General features: G+C 36.6%; 1 protein-coding gene across 1 annotated transcript in view; it reads right to left on the bottom strand.

Moving 5' to 3' along the window:
* LOC121374555 (neuronal acetylcholine receptor subunit alpha-10-like) overlaps positions 1–11,252 on the bottom strand; it is a 35,562-nt gene extending 24,310 nt beyond the window's left edge. Inside the window, exon 1 of the mRNA XM_041501663.1 lies at positions 11,128–11,252. Coding sequence (XP_041357597.1) covers positions 11,128–11,218 — 91 coding nt within the window. The 5' untranslated portion in view covers positions 11,219–11,252. The remainder of the gene's footprint in view (positions 1–11,127) is intronic.
* Between the last annotated feature and the right edge of the window lie 7,492 nt (positions 11,253–18,744).

Here is an 18,744-nt window from a genome sequence, read left to right as displayed (position 1 = left end):
ATCTAATTAAAATTAGCTCCACTATTACATGTGGATCTAACACCAGCCAGATGAAGCTCATGTCCACCAATCAAAACCTTACTTGCAGAATCATGCCAGTGATTTAAAAATAATTTGAAAACATTCCGAATTATCCTGAGGGTATACGACATGTTTCGTGTGAATTATGAATGCCTTAAAACATGTTTTATTTTATAAAACAAATAATTTGTAATGTAAAACTGAAGACTGATTTAGTTAGGGTTTTTTTTATAAATAAATAAATAATTTTTAATGTAAAATTGAAGACTGATAACCCATCCTGTACGTATTGGTATGGTTCACTGTACTGCGGCCACTAAAATAGACATCGATTGCAGTATATTTAATTTATTGAACATAATTTATTTGTTAAAAACAATATTAATAATGCAGCACAAAAATCATGAATATATTCATGTGTGGTTAAAGGGCATGGCATCATCACGATTATGGCATAGGGCAAATGAAATCTAACTTGTCTCGATTATGACGTAGGGCTAATGACATATTAACTTCACCCTGTAGTCTTTCCCACAGGAACGCCTTTTTCATACAATGGAATTTACTATAAGTTATTTATTTCTGAGCAGATTGATTTGTAAATTGTACACAATAGTAGTATGTTTTTGTTATTTCCAAAACATATTTAAGTTTCTTCTTACGTCGAACCAAACTGAAAATATTTACATAAAACATATTTATAGAATGATGGGACAGACTATAGATGTTCATTTTACACGAATGTAGATTTACGTTCGCAAAGTAGTGAAAAAACATTAAGTATGTTCTGCTACAAGGTTTATTATATCTAAACTAAAATATCTTGCAACATTTATAATACAGTTCATAATATTTATGTTTTGTTCGCATGAACTCGAAAATTATAAACTTGTTAGGAGTACTCGCTTTACTTCCCCGTTCATTTGCCAAAAGCAGATTCTGAAACCGCTTTAACATCCAATTTAAACTGTATCTCACCTCATATACCATGTTTGCAATGATTTAACATTTTTATTGCACACACAATGTATCTATACTTTATTTTTATATAAGCATTAAAGCGTATTGGATGCTATTTACAAGTGGTGGAAATTACTGATCTCAGTCCAAGCTGTTATCAAACTTTTGAACACAATTTCCGTTTTGGCGTGTTAACGCATTGGCAAGAGTTCCCGATTGTTCCAGCATTTAGGGTTAGTTCTTAGAACTATGTAAATGCTTGAACGATTGGAACTCTTTCCAAAGGACTTAGATATTTGTAACAAAATGAAAATATGTTTTAGGGGTTACATTTTTCACTTGTCATCGGGCATATGCAGTTAACATAATTACTTGCCCGACATGAAAATTCCACTTGGCACAGGTGTCGGGTGATGGGATTTTTGATCCCCTGCTTTTGGATTGGTATATATATTGTAGCTGATGGTTTCCTTTATACTGTTGTATAAAAATAACTGTTTTAATTGTCATAAATGGGCTTTTAAAATTGGGTGATGGAGGAACAGAAAATGCAGGTCATAAAATGACAATTTTTTTGTTCCATATTTGCTGCACATGCTAAGTTAAAGTGTCCAATATTGGAACTAGTATATAACTGAAATCAACAATATAACTCTGAAATACATAGCTCAGTAATTATATTTTTAATAAAAATAAATTCATGGTTCATTGTTATATTGTTTTGGATACAGTATATCCAAACTTGCATTGTTTGTATGTTTACATGTATATATCATCAAGTTGAAATTATGCAAACAATTTTTGGACATCTATAATATATATATTATTTTTAATGTTCTGGTTTAGTATTATACTATTAACTGGATTACATACACCACATTTAAAAAAAAAAAAATTGGTCTACTATGACAGAATTGTGCAAATAACTGTTAATAAAGTTCTATAATTCGACTGATTGTTTCCATAATCCAAATAGTAAAGTTTCATGTATTTGTATGTGCATGTTGAGCATATTAAAGATAACTTTAATAAACACATCAGTCACACTGATTTGTTCAGTATCATGAACTACCAATACTAATGTATGTACATGTATTTGGAGATAACCGGTGAATAAATGAAAACATCCATATTACTTACATGTGTAATTTGTAAAAATATATGATAACCCTAGTTTTTTGTTTTGGCATTCACTGTAGTATCTTTATTTTTCTGAACAAACATGTTTTTTGACTGTAAAACAGTTTAATGTAAATGATATTGAACTGGCAATTATTGGTCTTATAAAAATGAATGTGTGTATTAAGCAAACATAAAGCTAAAACATATATTTCAAGTTGCTATTTAAAAATTTTGTTGTTACAACTGCCCCCATTTCCATTGGACTTTTAATTAGGACTAAGGTGTGAAGTAAATTAATTACTCTTAGTCTGCCAGAAGTGAGATACACATCCTTTTGGTAAGACAGGTACAAAGTGATCAGGTGACACTTCCCATTCTCCTAGACTATATAGAAATTTTATTGCCCCAATTAGTAGCTGCAATCTCTTAATAAAGTGATATCTAAAGACTTGCAGTGTTTGTAAATTACAGAAGTTGATGTTACATAAAATGATTCAAGTATATTTAATCAAAATATATATACATAGTACAGGCATCGAAATAAATCTAGAACGGTTGTTCAGGTTACCGGGAGGTTACCACATGTAAGAAAAGTCGAGAACGGTGTTTCGCTCTCGACAAAAGTTTCAACGTAACGGTAGTTTCGTTTCCGAATGTAAACCAGGCAATTCATTCCGGACTTCTGCGTTTCATGTTCTTGTAAGGAAATGCATCGATGTTCATGTGCACTTGTGCAACTGAAAGCAATTATAGTCATTCCATGTTTAAGCACTAGATGAATTTACTTTTGCGTTTTCTTTTCTTGTACGAAATTGCACCAATGTTCGTGCGCACTTGTGCAATTGCAAAGCAATTTCGGCAATCGGCGTTTAAGCAGCATCCACTTGATAAATTTACTTCCAGATTTCGTTAGTCGTACCGATAACAGAAATTCAATTGTAACTTTGAAATAGTTGTGGTAACCTATAGGTTACCAGGTTATATTTTGTTGTAACCTGTAAATGGGATACTAGACACAATGCTTATTTCGATGCTTGATATCATGTCTTTCAAGTTGGTTTTATCACACACTCTGTTTTAAGGTACAATGGCACAGATGTCCCTCCATTACTGGAATGGAGGCACAGGTTCTTAATTGGTCACAATGACTAAATTTATATAAAAAAAAATTTTTTAATTATAACTTATTAATACTTCTAAACTAAAACAAATTCTTTGAAATAAATTTTATTTCGAAAAAAGTTGTTCAGTAATGGAAGGACACAACAAGTATATTTTAATTAATTAACACTGATTACTTACTTACTTAAAAGTGAACAAATTTAGCTAAATATGTAAAGAAAGATACACTTGTTTAATATCTTTTAGATCATTTTTTTTACTATCTAGTACTGTTTAAAAAAGGTATATATTTTTGACAAAAAGTTACTCTTGTTGAAGTCTAAAATATGATTTGCTAAAATGGGCGTAACTGTTGAATGGCTAGGTGTATCTAAGAACTGTAAACAGTTTTGGAAACTAGACAAAAATTGCTTTCTGATCATACCACACACGTTACTGAATTCACAAATAATTTTTCTCAAATGTTGCATTTTATTTCATCTTGGCCATCTGCATTCTGTGTAAACTGGCATGATTTTAAAGTCCTGTCCAGATATCATTAATCCATATTAACAATATAACTGCCTAAACTAGATGCCATCTATTCTGGATTTTGGATGAAATTTAAAAACAAAACAACTGTTTATGCAGTAATTAGCTTTGTTTACAGCGGCACACAATTTTACCTTTTCAACATTGTTTTTTTGTTGGGTTTTTTTTTGTGTGCATATAACCTGCCTACAATTGTACAAGTATCAATGGGCACCATGTAATTTACGCCAGGCTTAAATTACATAACATTCCAATACTTAAGTGTTGTTGGTGGGTTTTTTTGTGTAACTACACCACTAGAACACATTGATAAATTAATCATTGGCTATTGGATGTCAACCATTTGGTAATTCTGACACGTAGTCATCAGTGTAAACCCCTATATTTTTCTAATGCAGCAAGGGATCTTTTATATGCACTTTCCCAGACAAGGTAGCACATACCATGACCTTTGAAATATCAGTCATGGTGCACTGGCTGGAATGAGAAATAGCCCAAAACTGAATGGGCCCACCGATGGAGATTGATCCCAAACCAACCGCGTATCAAGCGAGCACCTTACCACTGGGCTACGTCCCACTCCCTCCCCCCGCCCCCTAATAAAGAGGCCTGTAACACAGAACCACATGTATTCAAGGCTCAAATTGCTGAACTGCTGTAAATATCAAACAAGTCCTGGCCTGTAACACAGAACCACATGTATTCAAGGCTCAAATTGCTGAACTGCTGTAAATATCAAACAAGTCCTGGCCTGTAACACAGAACCACATGTATTCAAGGCTCAAATTGCTGAACTGCTGTAAATATCAAACAAGTCCTGGCCTGTAACACAGAACCACATGTATTCAAGGCTCAAATTGCTGAACTGCTGTAAATATCAAACAAGTCCTGGCCTGTAACACAGAACCACATGTATTCAAGGCTCAAATTGCTGAACTGCTGTAAATATCAAACAAGTCCTGGCCTGTAACACAGAACCACATGTATTCAAGGCTCAAATTGCTGAACTGCTGTAAATATCAAACAAGTCCTGGCCTGTAACACAGAACCACATGTATTCAAGGCTCAAATTGCTGAACTGCTGTAAATATCAAACAAGTCCTGGCCTGTAACACAGAACCACATGTATTCAAGGCTCAAATTGCTGAACTGCTGTAAATATCAAACAAGTCCTGGCCTGTAACACAGAACCACATGTATTCAAGGCTCAAATTGCTGAACTGCTGTAAATATCAAACAAGTCCTGGCCTGTAACACAGAACCACATGTATTCAAGGCTCAAATTGCTGAACTGCTGTAAATATCAAACAAGTCCTGGCCTGTAACACAGAACCACATGTATTCAAGGCTCAAATTGCTGAACTGCTGTAAATATCAAACAAGTCCTGGCCTGTAACACAGAACCACACGTATTCAAGGCTCAAATTGCTGAACTGCTGTAAATATCAAACAAGTCCTGGCCTGTAACACAGAACCACACGTATTCAAGGCTCAAATTGCTGAACTGCTGTAAATATCAAACAAGTCCTGGCCTGTAACACAGAACCACACGTATTCAAGGCTCAAATTGCTGAACTGCTGAACTGCTGTGTAACAATATCAAAAACAAGTCCTGGCCTGTAACACAGAACCACACGTATTCAAGGCTCAAATTGCTGAACTGCTGTAAATATCAAACAAGTCCTGGCCTGTAACACAGAACCACACGTATTCAAGGCTCAAATTGCTGAACTGCTGTAAATATCAAACAAGTCCTGGCCTGTAACACAGAACCACACGTATTCAAGGCTCAAATTGCTGAACTGCTGTAAATATCAAACAAGTCCTGGCCTGTAACACAGAACCACACGTATTCAAGGCTCAAATTGCTGAACTGCTGTAAATATCAAACAAGTCCTGGCCTGTAACACAGAACCACACGTATTCAAGGCTCAAATTGCTGAACTGCTGTAAATATCAAACAAGTCCTGGCCTGTAACACAGAACCACACGTATTCAAGGCTCAAATTGCTGAACTGCTGTAAATATCAAACAAGTCCTGGCCTGTAACACAGAACCACACGTATTCAAGGCTCAAATTGCTGAACTGCTGTAAATATCAAACAAGTCCTGGCCTGTAACACAGAACCACACGTATTCAAGGCTCAAATTGCTGAACTGCTGTAAATATCAAACAAGTCCTGGCCTGGTCCTGTATCTACAGACTACTCCCCATTTGAAGGCATTTCGAGATGGTGTAATTTGTACGGTCTATTTACCCAAGACACCCCAAAACACCACCAAGACTCCATAAATATTTTTAAAAATTAATTAAAATGTACTATTTTATAAAATATTTAGTGGAAAATGAAGTAAAAGAATTAATTTTAAGCATTAATGACAGTCTATTGCTAAGGGAGATAATCAACTATTTACCCCAAGACACCGTAGGATACCCCCAAAACACAAAGGTCAGGTCAGGTCATAGGGCTTTACGTGCACACCATTCAGAACAAGCTGTTGTAGCGCACACCTGTCCTGGGCACAAGAGCCGGCCTCGGCCGCCTCCTCCGTCCAGGACAGGAAATGGGGGGGGGGGGGGGGGGGGGAAGAGAGGAGGGACCCCCTGCACTGGCAGGTGCAAGGGAACACCAGCAGCCCAAACAAGGACGGTAGCATTCGGGGGTGGGGGTGATGGTGCTATGGAATTTTGAATGGTGCAAAGTATTATGCCAAAGAGAAAAAGTGTGCAAATTTGGTTGAGGAAATTGGGCGCAATTTTGAACGGTTAAAGAAAGTTCCAGAGCAAGTATAGGTTTTGACATTAGTGAATCGAGAGTAGCTCGTTAATTAGACCTCTATGATGCTGTGGTGTCTCCCTAGGTTGACATTAGTGAATCGAGAGTAGCTCGTTAATTAGACCTCTAAGATGCCCCAAAAACATACACGATACCCCCCAAGGCATTAAAATTTTATTTTTAAAAGCGGTACGTTTTCTTGCTGTTGTTGGTTTTTATATACATATATATATATATATATATATATATATATATATATATATATATATATATATATATATCAACGTCCCCAACTGCGTTATGCTTCCAACTCCGTTCACTTTGTTTTCTCGTGCACGGTTCGTGCAATCAACATCCGATTTGTTTTCATCAGCATGTCGCTCATTTCAGAGGTTTTTCTTTACAGTTCAGGAACATTTTCATTAACAATAAAGTTAAGAAAAGTAAGTATCTAAATACAAAACTTTACAAACCCCTAACGTTTTTGTTTATTCCTTAAAATTACTGATATCGGGTCCACATGACTCGTAGAAACGACTTAAACTGGAGAAAGATGAATTAACTTTTACTGCATATCACATGATCTCACACGTGCCAGATCAACAAGGCCAAAGCATTAAAATTTTAAGACCCCTGTTGTTAGAATTTGTTTTCAATTAGGCCGGAAAAAAAAAATTACTTGTTTCCTATTACATGCTGGAAAAATATAGGGTAGGTAGGTAGGAAAAACATTTTATTTTGGAAAATAATTTTATTTATGGATATTCAATAAAGGTGTTGACTACCGGTATCCAAAATAACCTCTGCATGTATAGAAATGCATTATGCAAACCAACAATACCATTCATCACAGTGTTTTCCATAGAAATAAAGTAAGGCATGGTAAAGTGACGTTTTGGGGGCATATTTTATGTGCAGTTTTAAATATAAGGGCTTTATTTTTTCCATTATACAATTTTCAAAAGGACAAAAACCTTATATCTATTTCATAACTTAATTTAAAAAATGAAATATGTAGTACTATCCACATAGGTGTGTTTAAAGGCTTCTTTTTACATGGGCAACTTATAAATTTATAAAAGGCAAGGTATTTTGATTTTGAGGGCAACATGGTGCTGACCTATCTGTGGGAGAGTACATACAAAAGACCCCTTGCTGTTTAATAACAGGCAGAAGGTTTACTCTCATACTAACACTTAACTTCTGTACTGGTCCAGGACAGACTTGGATGAACCTTAATTGGATAGAAACCAGTAAATAAGTTATAACAATTTATTTTAATGAAAACTGAAAAGAAGGGTTCTATATTTATCTGTCCAACAATAACATTAAAAAAAAAAAAATTATGAATATTATCTTTCCTGGTGTATCCAAGAAATGGTAGACTTACCAATTTTATAATTTGCAATGTTAGTTTTATTCTGTATGCATCCAGTATTAAAGTACACACTTGGTCTGAAGCAATCAATTGGTCCAATGAATAGAAATGCAGTATAAATTCTCAGGATGCTCAAACGAATGTTGAAAAGTAAAGTTTGTTTTATTTAAGGACGCCACTAGAGCACATTGATTTTTATCTTTAATATCATCAGCTATTGGACGTCAAACACATGGTCATTCTGACACTGTTTTTAGCGGAAACCCGCGAAGTTCCCAGTGACCATTTACAAAAATTAACGAAACGCATCGAGATCTTACTGACATATTTAATCATTTGATTTGGCAGTAAACTCCATCAGTATCAGTAAACATTCCCTCCCCTAGTTTATCAGAAGGTCACTAAATTTCTACAAGGCCAGTTTGTCGCTGGAGTAAATCATTAAATATAGTTATTATTATTATTATTATTATTAATCGGAACACCTCGCTACGCTAAATCGGAAAAGATCGCATATATTCGTGAAAACAATTTTCCGACTCTTCGCCCGATATTTCACGAAAGTTACCGAACTTCAATTTGAAGGGAAGTAACTCCATCAATCAATTGTTAGAAGAAAACATTTCGTGGCTAACGGGTCGACAATAAAACTAAATTTGCGACAGTAAAACCACCGATATACGTCCGCAAATCGGAAAACTCAGTAGGGTTATCCCCTAAATGACACCAAATTAGTGCTTGTGATAGTTTTGGAATGTTTTCGTGGAAATCGTTGTTATATTAAAAAAAACATTTTTGGATATACAAAAAAAAGTTTTAGGGTCGGCAGGTTCAAATTAGGGTCGGTCGGGTAAACGGAAACAAACAATATTTTATGATACGCCTTATTATATTTGATCTGCAAAAGGTATGCTACATTTTTGTGCCTCTGTTGTAGTGAATAGTTTTTATAATCCATTCATAACAATTGTAAATAATTTTGAGGGTATAAATTGTGTTAATTAAGAATCAATTAGTTAAAAAAATTAATTTTTTTAACTATTCACTGGTATAAACGTAATGCCTATCAGTAATGACATCAAGTGTTAGTGATGTGTGTTGATAAAACGCGGACCGGACCACAACGCTTGACAAATTGAATTTTTCCTTTTAAAAACATATTAAACTAAGTGTTTGACAACTGTGCATAGTTAAGACACATATTTTTGTTCATGTAGTGGCATTAAAAATGGAAAATGACAAATCGTACATGCGCGATACGACACTTTTTGCAAACGCGTGTGCCTGAACGCAGTTAGAAATGTTGCACTCTTTCCTCTTTTAAAAACATATTAAACTAAGTGTTTGACAACTGTGCATAGTTAAGACACATATTTTTGTTGATGTAGTGGCATTAAAAATGGAAAACGACAAATCGCACATGCGCGATACGACACTTTTTGCAAACGCGTGTGCCTGAATGTTGCACTCTTTCTTGTTTACCGGAGGGTGTTTCACTTTTCTTTACTAGAATATATTTGCTTTAAGTCCATTGTTGATTTTTCACGTTAACTGATTGCAATCTATTTTATTTCACGTATCGTAGCTCAAAAATGTAGAATAGCATTTCTATAAATATCTTATTCGTGTTTTTATCGTTAGGTGAAGGCAGTTTGGGACGTCGATGGTATATAAATATACACGACATCGACTATTAAATGCCAGAAAAAAAGCACTTTTTGTGACTTAAGATTTACAAAATTTTCCGGTGCGAGAGGGGGCGAACCCCTCTCGAGCTCACCCCCCCTCCCCCTCGTGGACGAAGGACCAAGGCCTCACATGTCCACCAACCTGGTCGCATAAAAGTTGGAGAACACTGCTCATTATTTCTTTAAATAGCAATCTTTATGTTAGTTTCAATTGTTGTTGTTTTTCTTTGCTTTTTTTTTTAAGTGACCCGTCAATTCCCCACCCCAAACAATTTCATAATTTATGCCATGTTGTTGCCGTTGATTTCAGCGTCGTGTTAAATGCTTGTTGTGATTTCTGCTTACAAAATTTAAATACTGCATGTTCATTTCCGGCAATCACAATCTGCATGGGTACGAAATTAACAAAGACAAAGGAATAAACAAAAACTGCAGTTAGGTATTCATTGATGCGAATAACTATTGTTTTTTTTACAAATTTACATCAAGATTTACTTTTGCGTAATCGTATTGTTTAATGTCCGCAACAATGTCTCTTGACACGCAGGCGTCGGCTGACGCTGAAGCGCGACGTATATTCCACCGAGAGCTGTCCTCAGTTCAGCCAACGAACGTTCTTCCTAACATTCTCGAACTATTTGATTGGTGTTTGTCGTGTCCATTTGGTTTAACGTGAAGCGCACAAACCAGTCTAGCAAACGTTTTGTTTTCGCTCAATCTGGCTGAACTCAGCCCTTGAGATGCCCCTACACGTCTTTCGGCCCTGAACTGGTATGTGTATTCAAATTGACACACATTGTCGGTCTGTTTTTATTACTTTGGTTCAAAGATTTTACAAAGTAAAAATAACAAGCTACAGATCTTCCAGACATTGCTGTCATACATGCTGAATGCATGCCGTTAAAATTAATAACCGTGATTATTAAAATACGCAAACATCATAAGGCCTACGCTGTATTCTGCATGACACCGTTTCTCGTTACCGGTCACGAGATCGCTATTACGCTAATTGAATATTTGGTAGTACTATTATGTTTAAGGTGTCGGATAGATTATGTAACCGTTTGTTCACATCAGAAGACAGAAAATGGCTTAGCCAAAATTTTAGCCACTTGCAAATTTTATTAGCCATTTTTTTTTTAATTAGCCAATGGCTAATTTGGCTAACGACAGCGTGAGCTCTGACACAGAAAAAACAAAGATTGCATCATTGCTGTCTTGGGGTAAATAGTCGATTATCTCCCTTAGCAATCGGCTGTCAAAAGGCTTAAAATTAATTATTTTCCTTCATTTTCCACTAAATATTTTATAACATAGTACATTTTAAATCATTTTTTAAAACATTTATAGAGTCTTGGGGTATCTTGGTGGTGTTTTGGTGGTGTTTTGGTGGTGTTTTGGAGTATCTTGGGGTGTCTTGGGGTAAATTATACTAAATACTAAATTATAAAATACAATAGTCGGACCCTCATTTTTAGCGAGGACTAGACGAAGTTTAAAAACTAATTATCGTGGCCTATTCACTCACTTTGAACATTTGCTCTGCAGTAGGATATTAAACATATGAAAATCACTGTAAATATTTGACAAGACATGTTTTTTACACAACTTATTAACATTACGAAAACTTGCTGAAACTTTCTTTCACTTCCAGAATATGAGAAAATTTTCCTCTTAATAAAGATTCAGAAAACATCGTCATCAGTTATCTCCCTTATGCCAAAACCGTTCATTCTTATGGTTCCGTTGCACCAAATATTTCCTATAGCCGATTATGTTAATATACTGAGAGGCATAAATAACGCAATTAGTATTTCACTGAATATTTTCTTACAGAAATGTCATAACACATGTATTAAGTATGTGGACAAAGGACATACTGGTAACAACTGTAAATGAACTAGGATTTTGTTTAAATCGGGGGTGGATGGAATAACATGCGTTCGAAGCAAAAACCATAACTTGGTGATTATTGCAACAAGACAGCATTGCATATGAAAATGTTTTTGTACATTCTTTGCCTGCACTGGTTTCCCTATGAAAGTAATGCAGAATTTTTTTTATTGCGAAAAAGGTTGTGTGTATATTATGTTTTGTTTTTGTTGTTGTTTCAAGGGCATTTTGTTAGATTTATTTTCCTGAATAAAATCTTCTTTCAGTTACGTTGTTACCAGTAAATCATTTGTTCACATACATAATATATATGATATTAACGCATTCAAGCAGTACACATGTAGCCTATAAGCCCCCCCCCACCCCCCCCCCCCCCCCCCACACACACACCGACCCACCCCTTTTCCCCAGCACATAGAATTTAAGAGATTTAAAGAATAGTTTGATTAGGAATAATTTTTATTTTTGAAGTAAATTGCAGTTTGTATTTTGTAATATTATTGAACATTAGTCTTTCACGAATCTCGGCTTCATTTAATGCATTGTTGAACAGCACCACCGCCACCACCACCACCACCCACACACACCACTCCACCCCGGTAATGGATATGCCGGATCCGACTGGCAGTATGTATGCTAAATACATGTATATACTGCACTATTCTTGATCCAATAGCAGCAGCGATGGTTTATATATATATATATATATATATATATATATATATATATATATATATATATATATATATATATATATATATGTGTGCCTGAATTGTAATACATTACCTGATTTGTAATACCTGCCTTGAATTGTAATAAAAATTGCCCTGAATTGTAATACTGACTTGAATTGTAATAAAAACTGCCATGAATTGTAATACTGACTTGAATTGTAATAAAAACTGCCATGAATTGTAATACTGACTTGAATTGTAATAAAAACTGCCCTGGATTGTAATACTGACTTGAATTGTAATAAAAACTGCCCTGAATTTCTAACTTTATATAGGCCTATACTTTCTATAATTATAATACTCGAACTATAATACATAATATTGTACTCCCAAATCGTCTAATATAGAACAAATCGACTTGTATGAAGCAGCCACTTGTCTTAAAAGGCCACAATTTGTACTCTCTTGGGTGGCCGACTAATACAGATTTGACAATACCTAATTAAACACACACACACACACACGCGCGCGCGCGCGCGCACACACACACACACACACACACACACACACACACACACACACACACACACACACACACACACACAGACAGACCCATACATATACATAATAGCAACCCATATACTTTGTATAGCACTTTGAGTATCTAGACCTAAATTATGGCTGTGATACTTGGTATAGGCGAGGGTGGGAAACAAAGTGTTTTATTTAACGACACCACTAGAGCACATTGATTTATTAATTATCGGCTATTGGATGTCAAACATTTGGTCATCGTGACACGTAGTCAGAGGAAATCCGCTACATTTTCTCATTAGTAGCAAGTGATATCCATAGATAGGATAGCACATACCACGGTCTTTGGTATACCAGTCGTGGGGCACTGGCTGGGACGGCAAAAAGCCCAATGAGAGAATTGTTCCACCAAGCGGATTTGATCCTGTGACCGACGCACCTCGGGTGAGCGCTCTATCGACTGAGCTAGATCCCGTCCCCAACATGGTTACGGGCAACAAAGATAGAAAACATGCTGCCTCCACTCATTGTGTTACTCTTAGCGATTAATAGCAAGGGATCTTTTATATGCATCATCATATACACAGGATAATACATACCATGCCAGTTGTGGAGCAATAACTGGAATGATAAATAGCCCAGTGGGTCCACAAACCTATTTGCTGATAGTCGAAAGGAGAAACCTATGTGGCAGTAACGATTGTCTCAAATATAATAAACTCAACAGCCTCAAATTGAAGAAATGCGGTGCGGTGTCGTTAAGCACACGTTCCTTTTCATTTTTGTGTTCTTACAATTCAAGTCGGTATCTCATTACACTTAAAGGCATCTCTGGTTATTACAAATCAGGGCAATTCTTTATTACAATTCAAGTCAGCTAGTTTATTACAATTCAGGGCACTTTTTATTACAATCCAAGTCAGTATTACAATTCAGGATAGTTTTTATTACAATTCAAGGCAAGTATTACAAAAGGTAATTTATTACAATTCAGGGCACTATGTACAGTCACACATTCTTCCTACGCCACTGACTGTTGACTATATTATGAAGAATCAGTTTAATAAGTTAATGATACATATCCGTTAACGATCGGGTTTATCGCATCCAATTATCGTCCGTAAACGCATCTGATAACGGATGATTTCGAACCAGTGGTTTTTAATGAAGGAAGTGGAAATGGTTTATTTAACGACGCACTAAACATATTTTATTTAAGGTTATATGGCGTCGGACATAAGGTTAAGGACCACACAGATATTGAGGGGAGGAAACCCGCTGTCACCACTTCATGGGCTACTCTTTTAGATTTGCAGCAAGGGATCTTGTTTATGCACCATCCCACAGACAGGATAGCACATACCACGGCCTTTGATGTACCAGTCGTGGTGCACTGGCTGGAGCGAGAAATAGCCCAATGCGACGGGGATCGCAGTTTTTAATGAAGACCGACATATTATATATATGTCCGTAACGTTTATTTGTCGGACAATGTTGGAAAATGCTCCGTTTTGGTGGGGAATTGTTATCATTATCTCATAATTAGCACCGTATGACGTTATTTGACCTGAGGTCAAACATAAGACCGTATCAGACTGAATTACTTTGTATGCTTGTATGTTTTATGTATTCCTGTGGTTTAGACCATAATAAAATCAGTTTTCACTAGGTATTATTGGTGTTAAGTTGTGTGGGAACCGTGAGAGTTGTCCTCCGTAATCCTTGCTTTGACGGACATGATTTTCGAATATATGTCATGGTTTGTCGGATCTGATAAACGATCACTTTACGGATATATGTGTCATGGTTAGCTTTAAAATGTCTGAAATACACGAAATCTAATTAAAGGGATTGTCATGAGTCACACATTAAATCATTAAATTAAGTTTTCTATTTAAAATGTCAGTGTCTGTATATACAATATGTTGGGGGTTTTTTTTGGGGGGGGTGTTGTTTTTTGTTTGTTTGTTTGTTTGTTGTTGGATTTTGGGGGGGGGTTGTTTGGTTTGGGGTTTTTTTTGGGGGGGGTGTTGTGGGGGGTTTTTTTTTTTTTTTTGGGGGGGTGTCTTTTTTTATTCTAATGTTTGTAGTAGCCCAAACTTTAATTTATCTCTTAATAATTTCGCATGTGCCAAAACAATTATATTAGGAAGTACATGTAACACGAAATTTAAGATGCTAAAAACATTTGAATGTAGCCCAGTGGTAAAGCACTCGTCTGATGCGCGGTCGATCTAAGATACACGATCGATCCCCGTCGGTGAGTCCATTGGGCTATTCTCATCCCAGCCAATGCACCACAACTGACCTATAGAAGGCTGTGGTATGTGCTATCCTGTCTGTGGGATGGTGCATATATACAAGATGCTTTGCTGCTAATGGAAAAATGTGGGTTTCTCCTCTGTAACTATACGTAAAAATTACTAAATGTTTGACACCGAATAGCCGATGATTAATAAATCAATGTGCTCTAGTGGTGGTGTCGTCAAACAACACAAACTAACTTTTTTTCTGAGACGACGCCTATGCTAATCCACAAACGTGTTGTTACAGAAATTAATTCATGATCAACATCAATATAAAAAATTTATGAGTTAAATTAAAACACAGTGTGCAAAAATACAAATATCACAGATTAGGTAGGTGAAATTGAAATAGGTCAAATTAAAATTTCGAATAAAAGTCAGTATCGGGAAGAAATTTCAACAAAACTTCTGGATTCCATCACATTTCTTCTTCCAAATATATATTTCTAGTTTGCTTCAGATGATTGCATTCCACCAAAATGGATCGCCAGAGTAGGCTACACTAACAGTGGGTATACTGAGGTGGAGGATTCTTCTTCAAGATAAATGATGGGTCAAGTATGTATAACACAAGACTGTTACTTCTTCCAGCACAGGGGAGGAATTTAGCTTAGTCCGATGAGTGCTCGCTTGGGGTACTTGCATCGCAGGACCGAACCACCTGGGTGGATCCATTCAATTGATTGGGTTTTTTCTTGTTCCAACCAGTGCACCACAACTGTTCAAAGGCCGTGATATGTGCTTTCCTGTTTGTGGGAAAGTACATATAAAAGATCCCTTGCTGCATTAGGAAAAATGAATCGGGTTTCCTTTGATGACTCACGCGGGCTGGCGAAGTGAGCCCAAAATTTGCTTTGACTAGCTACACTTCGCCGTGCCAGTCACCTTTAGGCGAAATCGGTGTCGCTTTTTTACAATAGTGACCACTTGCATTGTACACAATCACGGATGAATGGTGAAGAACTTAAGGAACACCTATTCATAGATAATAATTAGATGTTATGTGCGACAGACTCATAAATTGACGGTCTAGCTTAGACAACACCCATGTCTGCCATTAAAAGTAGTCCTTCATGTGCTATTGACTTTTGAATCGTGTAACTTAAATTCTATTGTCAGGCAGGCCTTCTAGAATACGGTGGCTCGATGCCCGAGGCCAGTGTTTTTTGGATTCGGGCCAGTAAAAGTTACTTTGTGCAATCCCGATGGCAAGTGACAGTCAGGCGTTTGAAAAAAAAAAAATCGACGTCGAAAAAAAGGCGCATGATTAACTATGTTTACGCAGACGTTTTCACAATGAATAAATTCAACATACAAACAAAGATGTCAAAATTATACACAAATACAGGCAGACCTGTCCAAACAGCCACCTATAATTAGCAGACTCCTGCAGTAAGCGGCCATGTTTCCCTATCAAAAGATTGTTTATGTAAATGCACTTGTAGTCAGACTACGTGTCAGAATGACCAAATGTGTGACATCCAATAGCCGATATTTAATCAATCAGTAGTGTCGTTAAATCAAACAAGCATTAACCTTCCTGGACTAGAATTGCCATTTTCACCAGAACTGCCCGACTAAAAACAACTTATTTTCGTGCTTATATCCAATTAAGGTTCAAGCACGCTGTCCTGGGCACACGTTTCGGCTATTTGAGATGTCTGTCCAGAACAGTGGGTTAGTTCTTAGTTGTCAGTGCTCAGTGAGAGAGACGAGGGTGTAGTAGTCTTGCACCTACCCATCGAGTCGTTAAAACTAGCTCTGGGTGGGAGCCAGTACCGGGCTGCGAACCCTGTACCTACCAGCCTTATGTCCGATGGCTTAACCACGACATCACTGAGGCCGGTAAAACCGACAAAGGCCGTCGTTAATACATTGTTGGAGCAATGCGGCAGACTGAGCGTATACAGTAACCGATGTCCGTTCACGTTAGTAAACTATGTTATGACATGATAATCAGAGACTGTCACTTTAACATTCGATATACATCTTTCCCACAGACACGATAGCACATACCAAGACCTTTGATACACATTTGAGCACTAGACATCGACATGACAGTACATTATATGGATCATAGTGCTAGATTTGGCGGCTTGTACATGCCATTGCGTGCGTGTGTGCGTAGGCTACCATAATTCAGTAAATGTTTTAAAGCACGTTATTTGGGGCTCACACCTCAGCTATTTGGGCTGTTAATATAAATAAAATAAAGATATGGGTTAATAGTTGCATGTTAGTTGTTAATGAGAGAGAAGTTGGTGTGACGGCTATGGGTGTTACATCACGATATGTTAGGGGTATGGGCTCCCTCGGGGGGGGGGGGGGGGGGTGCAGGCTGGCTTTTGCCCGAATTAAACGAAAATGCCCGAATCTGGATAACATGTATTCATATTAGTATTACTACTAAACAGCTATACAGGGTTGCAAACAAATCACTACACACTTTTACATGGATTACTAATTTTGAGGGTAGAATGGTGGAAAAACATGGTAAAAAGGTCTCAGGTTAGCACATTTTGTCCTATAATCTGTATCATCTTTACCTGAATTTGAGTTTTTGCTCTGGCACTAGGGGTGGGGTGGGGGCAACTGTTCCCTGTCTCATACGCTTATGCACGATACGATACGATACATAATACCCTTGCTTGCTCATCGATTCCTATTTTGACCATGTATCGAGTTCTGTATTAATTTCGTATCAATTTACCAACACCATTTTTAACAGAGATTTACTTATTAACAAGTTATATTCCCATCAGTTGTTGAATCTGTTCAGAAACAGAATCCAACAACTCGTGTAGCCTAAAAAGAGTGAGCAAATGTTCGCCCTCAGAAGGGGTGTAGAACGGGGGTGGGTTCGGGGGACGAGGCTAAAACAATTTTTACTGTGTAAATAGTATGAGGGCCCTCAATCTAATTAAAATTAGCTCCACTATTACATGTGGATCTAACAGCAGCCCGTTGGAGTTCATGTCCTATTGACCTTTCATTCGACCAATCAAAACCTTACTTGAAAAATCATGCCAGTGATTTGAAAAGAATTTGAAAACATTCAGGATTATCCCGAGGGTATACGAAATAATTCAGGTGAATTACGAAGTATACCGGAAACTAATTGCAATATAAAATTTTATATAAAATTCGTTTCAAGACGAAAATATAAATGTTTATACTAGTATACAATCCAAAGTTTATTACTGCACTTTTGCCCCTGTTTTTTCAATGTTGAAATAGACCAACAAGTTCATACTACTCATGTTTGGACCAAAAATTAAGTCCAAATAATAAAATTAGAGTGCTCGACCGAAAGGATTTTAAGGTGATTTGAGCATTTTAGACGGGCTGCCAAAATAAAGTGCGTCGGACTGTTTACAAATAAATAAATAAATTAATTAAATTAAATTAAAAAATAAAATAAAATAAAATAAATTTGGCGACTACGGGGACGAGATGAAGTGCTTCGCGTTGAACTGCGGCACCAGTTTCCTCCACCGGTGGGCTAGCAAGGTCTTGGCTAGCAAAGTCGAGAGCACATCCAGCTTCATCGCGTGTTGTCAGAGAAGTGTGTTATCTATTGATGAAATGTCACCTGGAAATGGGAGTCCACGCAATGCTGTTAGATCTACTGGCTAGACCCAGCAGAGCTAATTGTAATCAGATTGGAGGGCCCTCATACTATTAGTGTCATATTACGTTATTCATACACTGTGTGCATAGGGAAAATGTAAACAAAGG

The sequence above is a fragment of the Gigantopelta aegis genome, chromosome 1, assembly GCF_016097555.1.
Source record: "Gigantopelta aegis isolate Gae_Host chromosome 1, Gae_host_genome, whole genome shotgun sequence".
NCBI classification, from domain to species: Eukaryota; Metazoa; Mollusca; class Gastropoda; order Neomphalida; family Peltospiridae; genus Gigantopelta; species Gigantopelta aegis.
The sequence above is the reverse complement of the archived record's forward strand: the minus strand, read 5'-3'. Positions and strand labels throughout refer to the sequence as shown.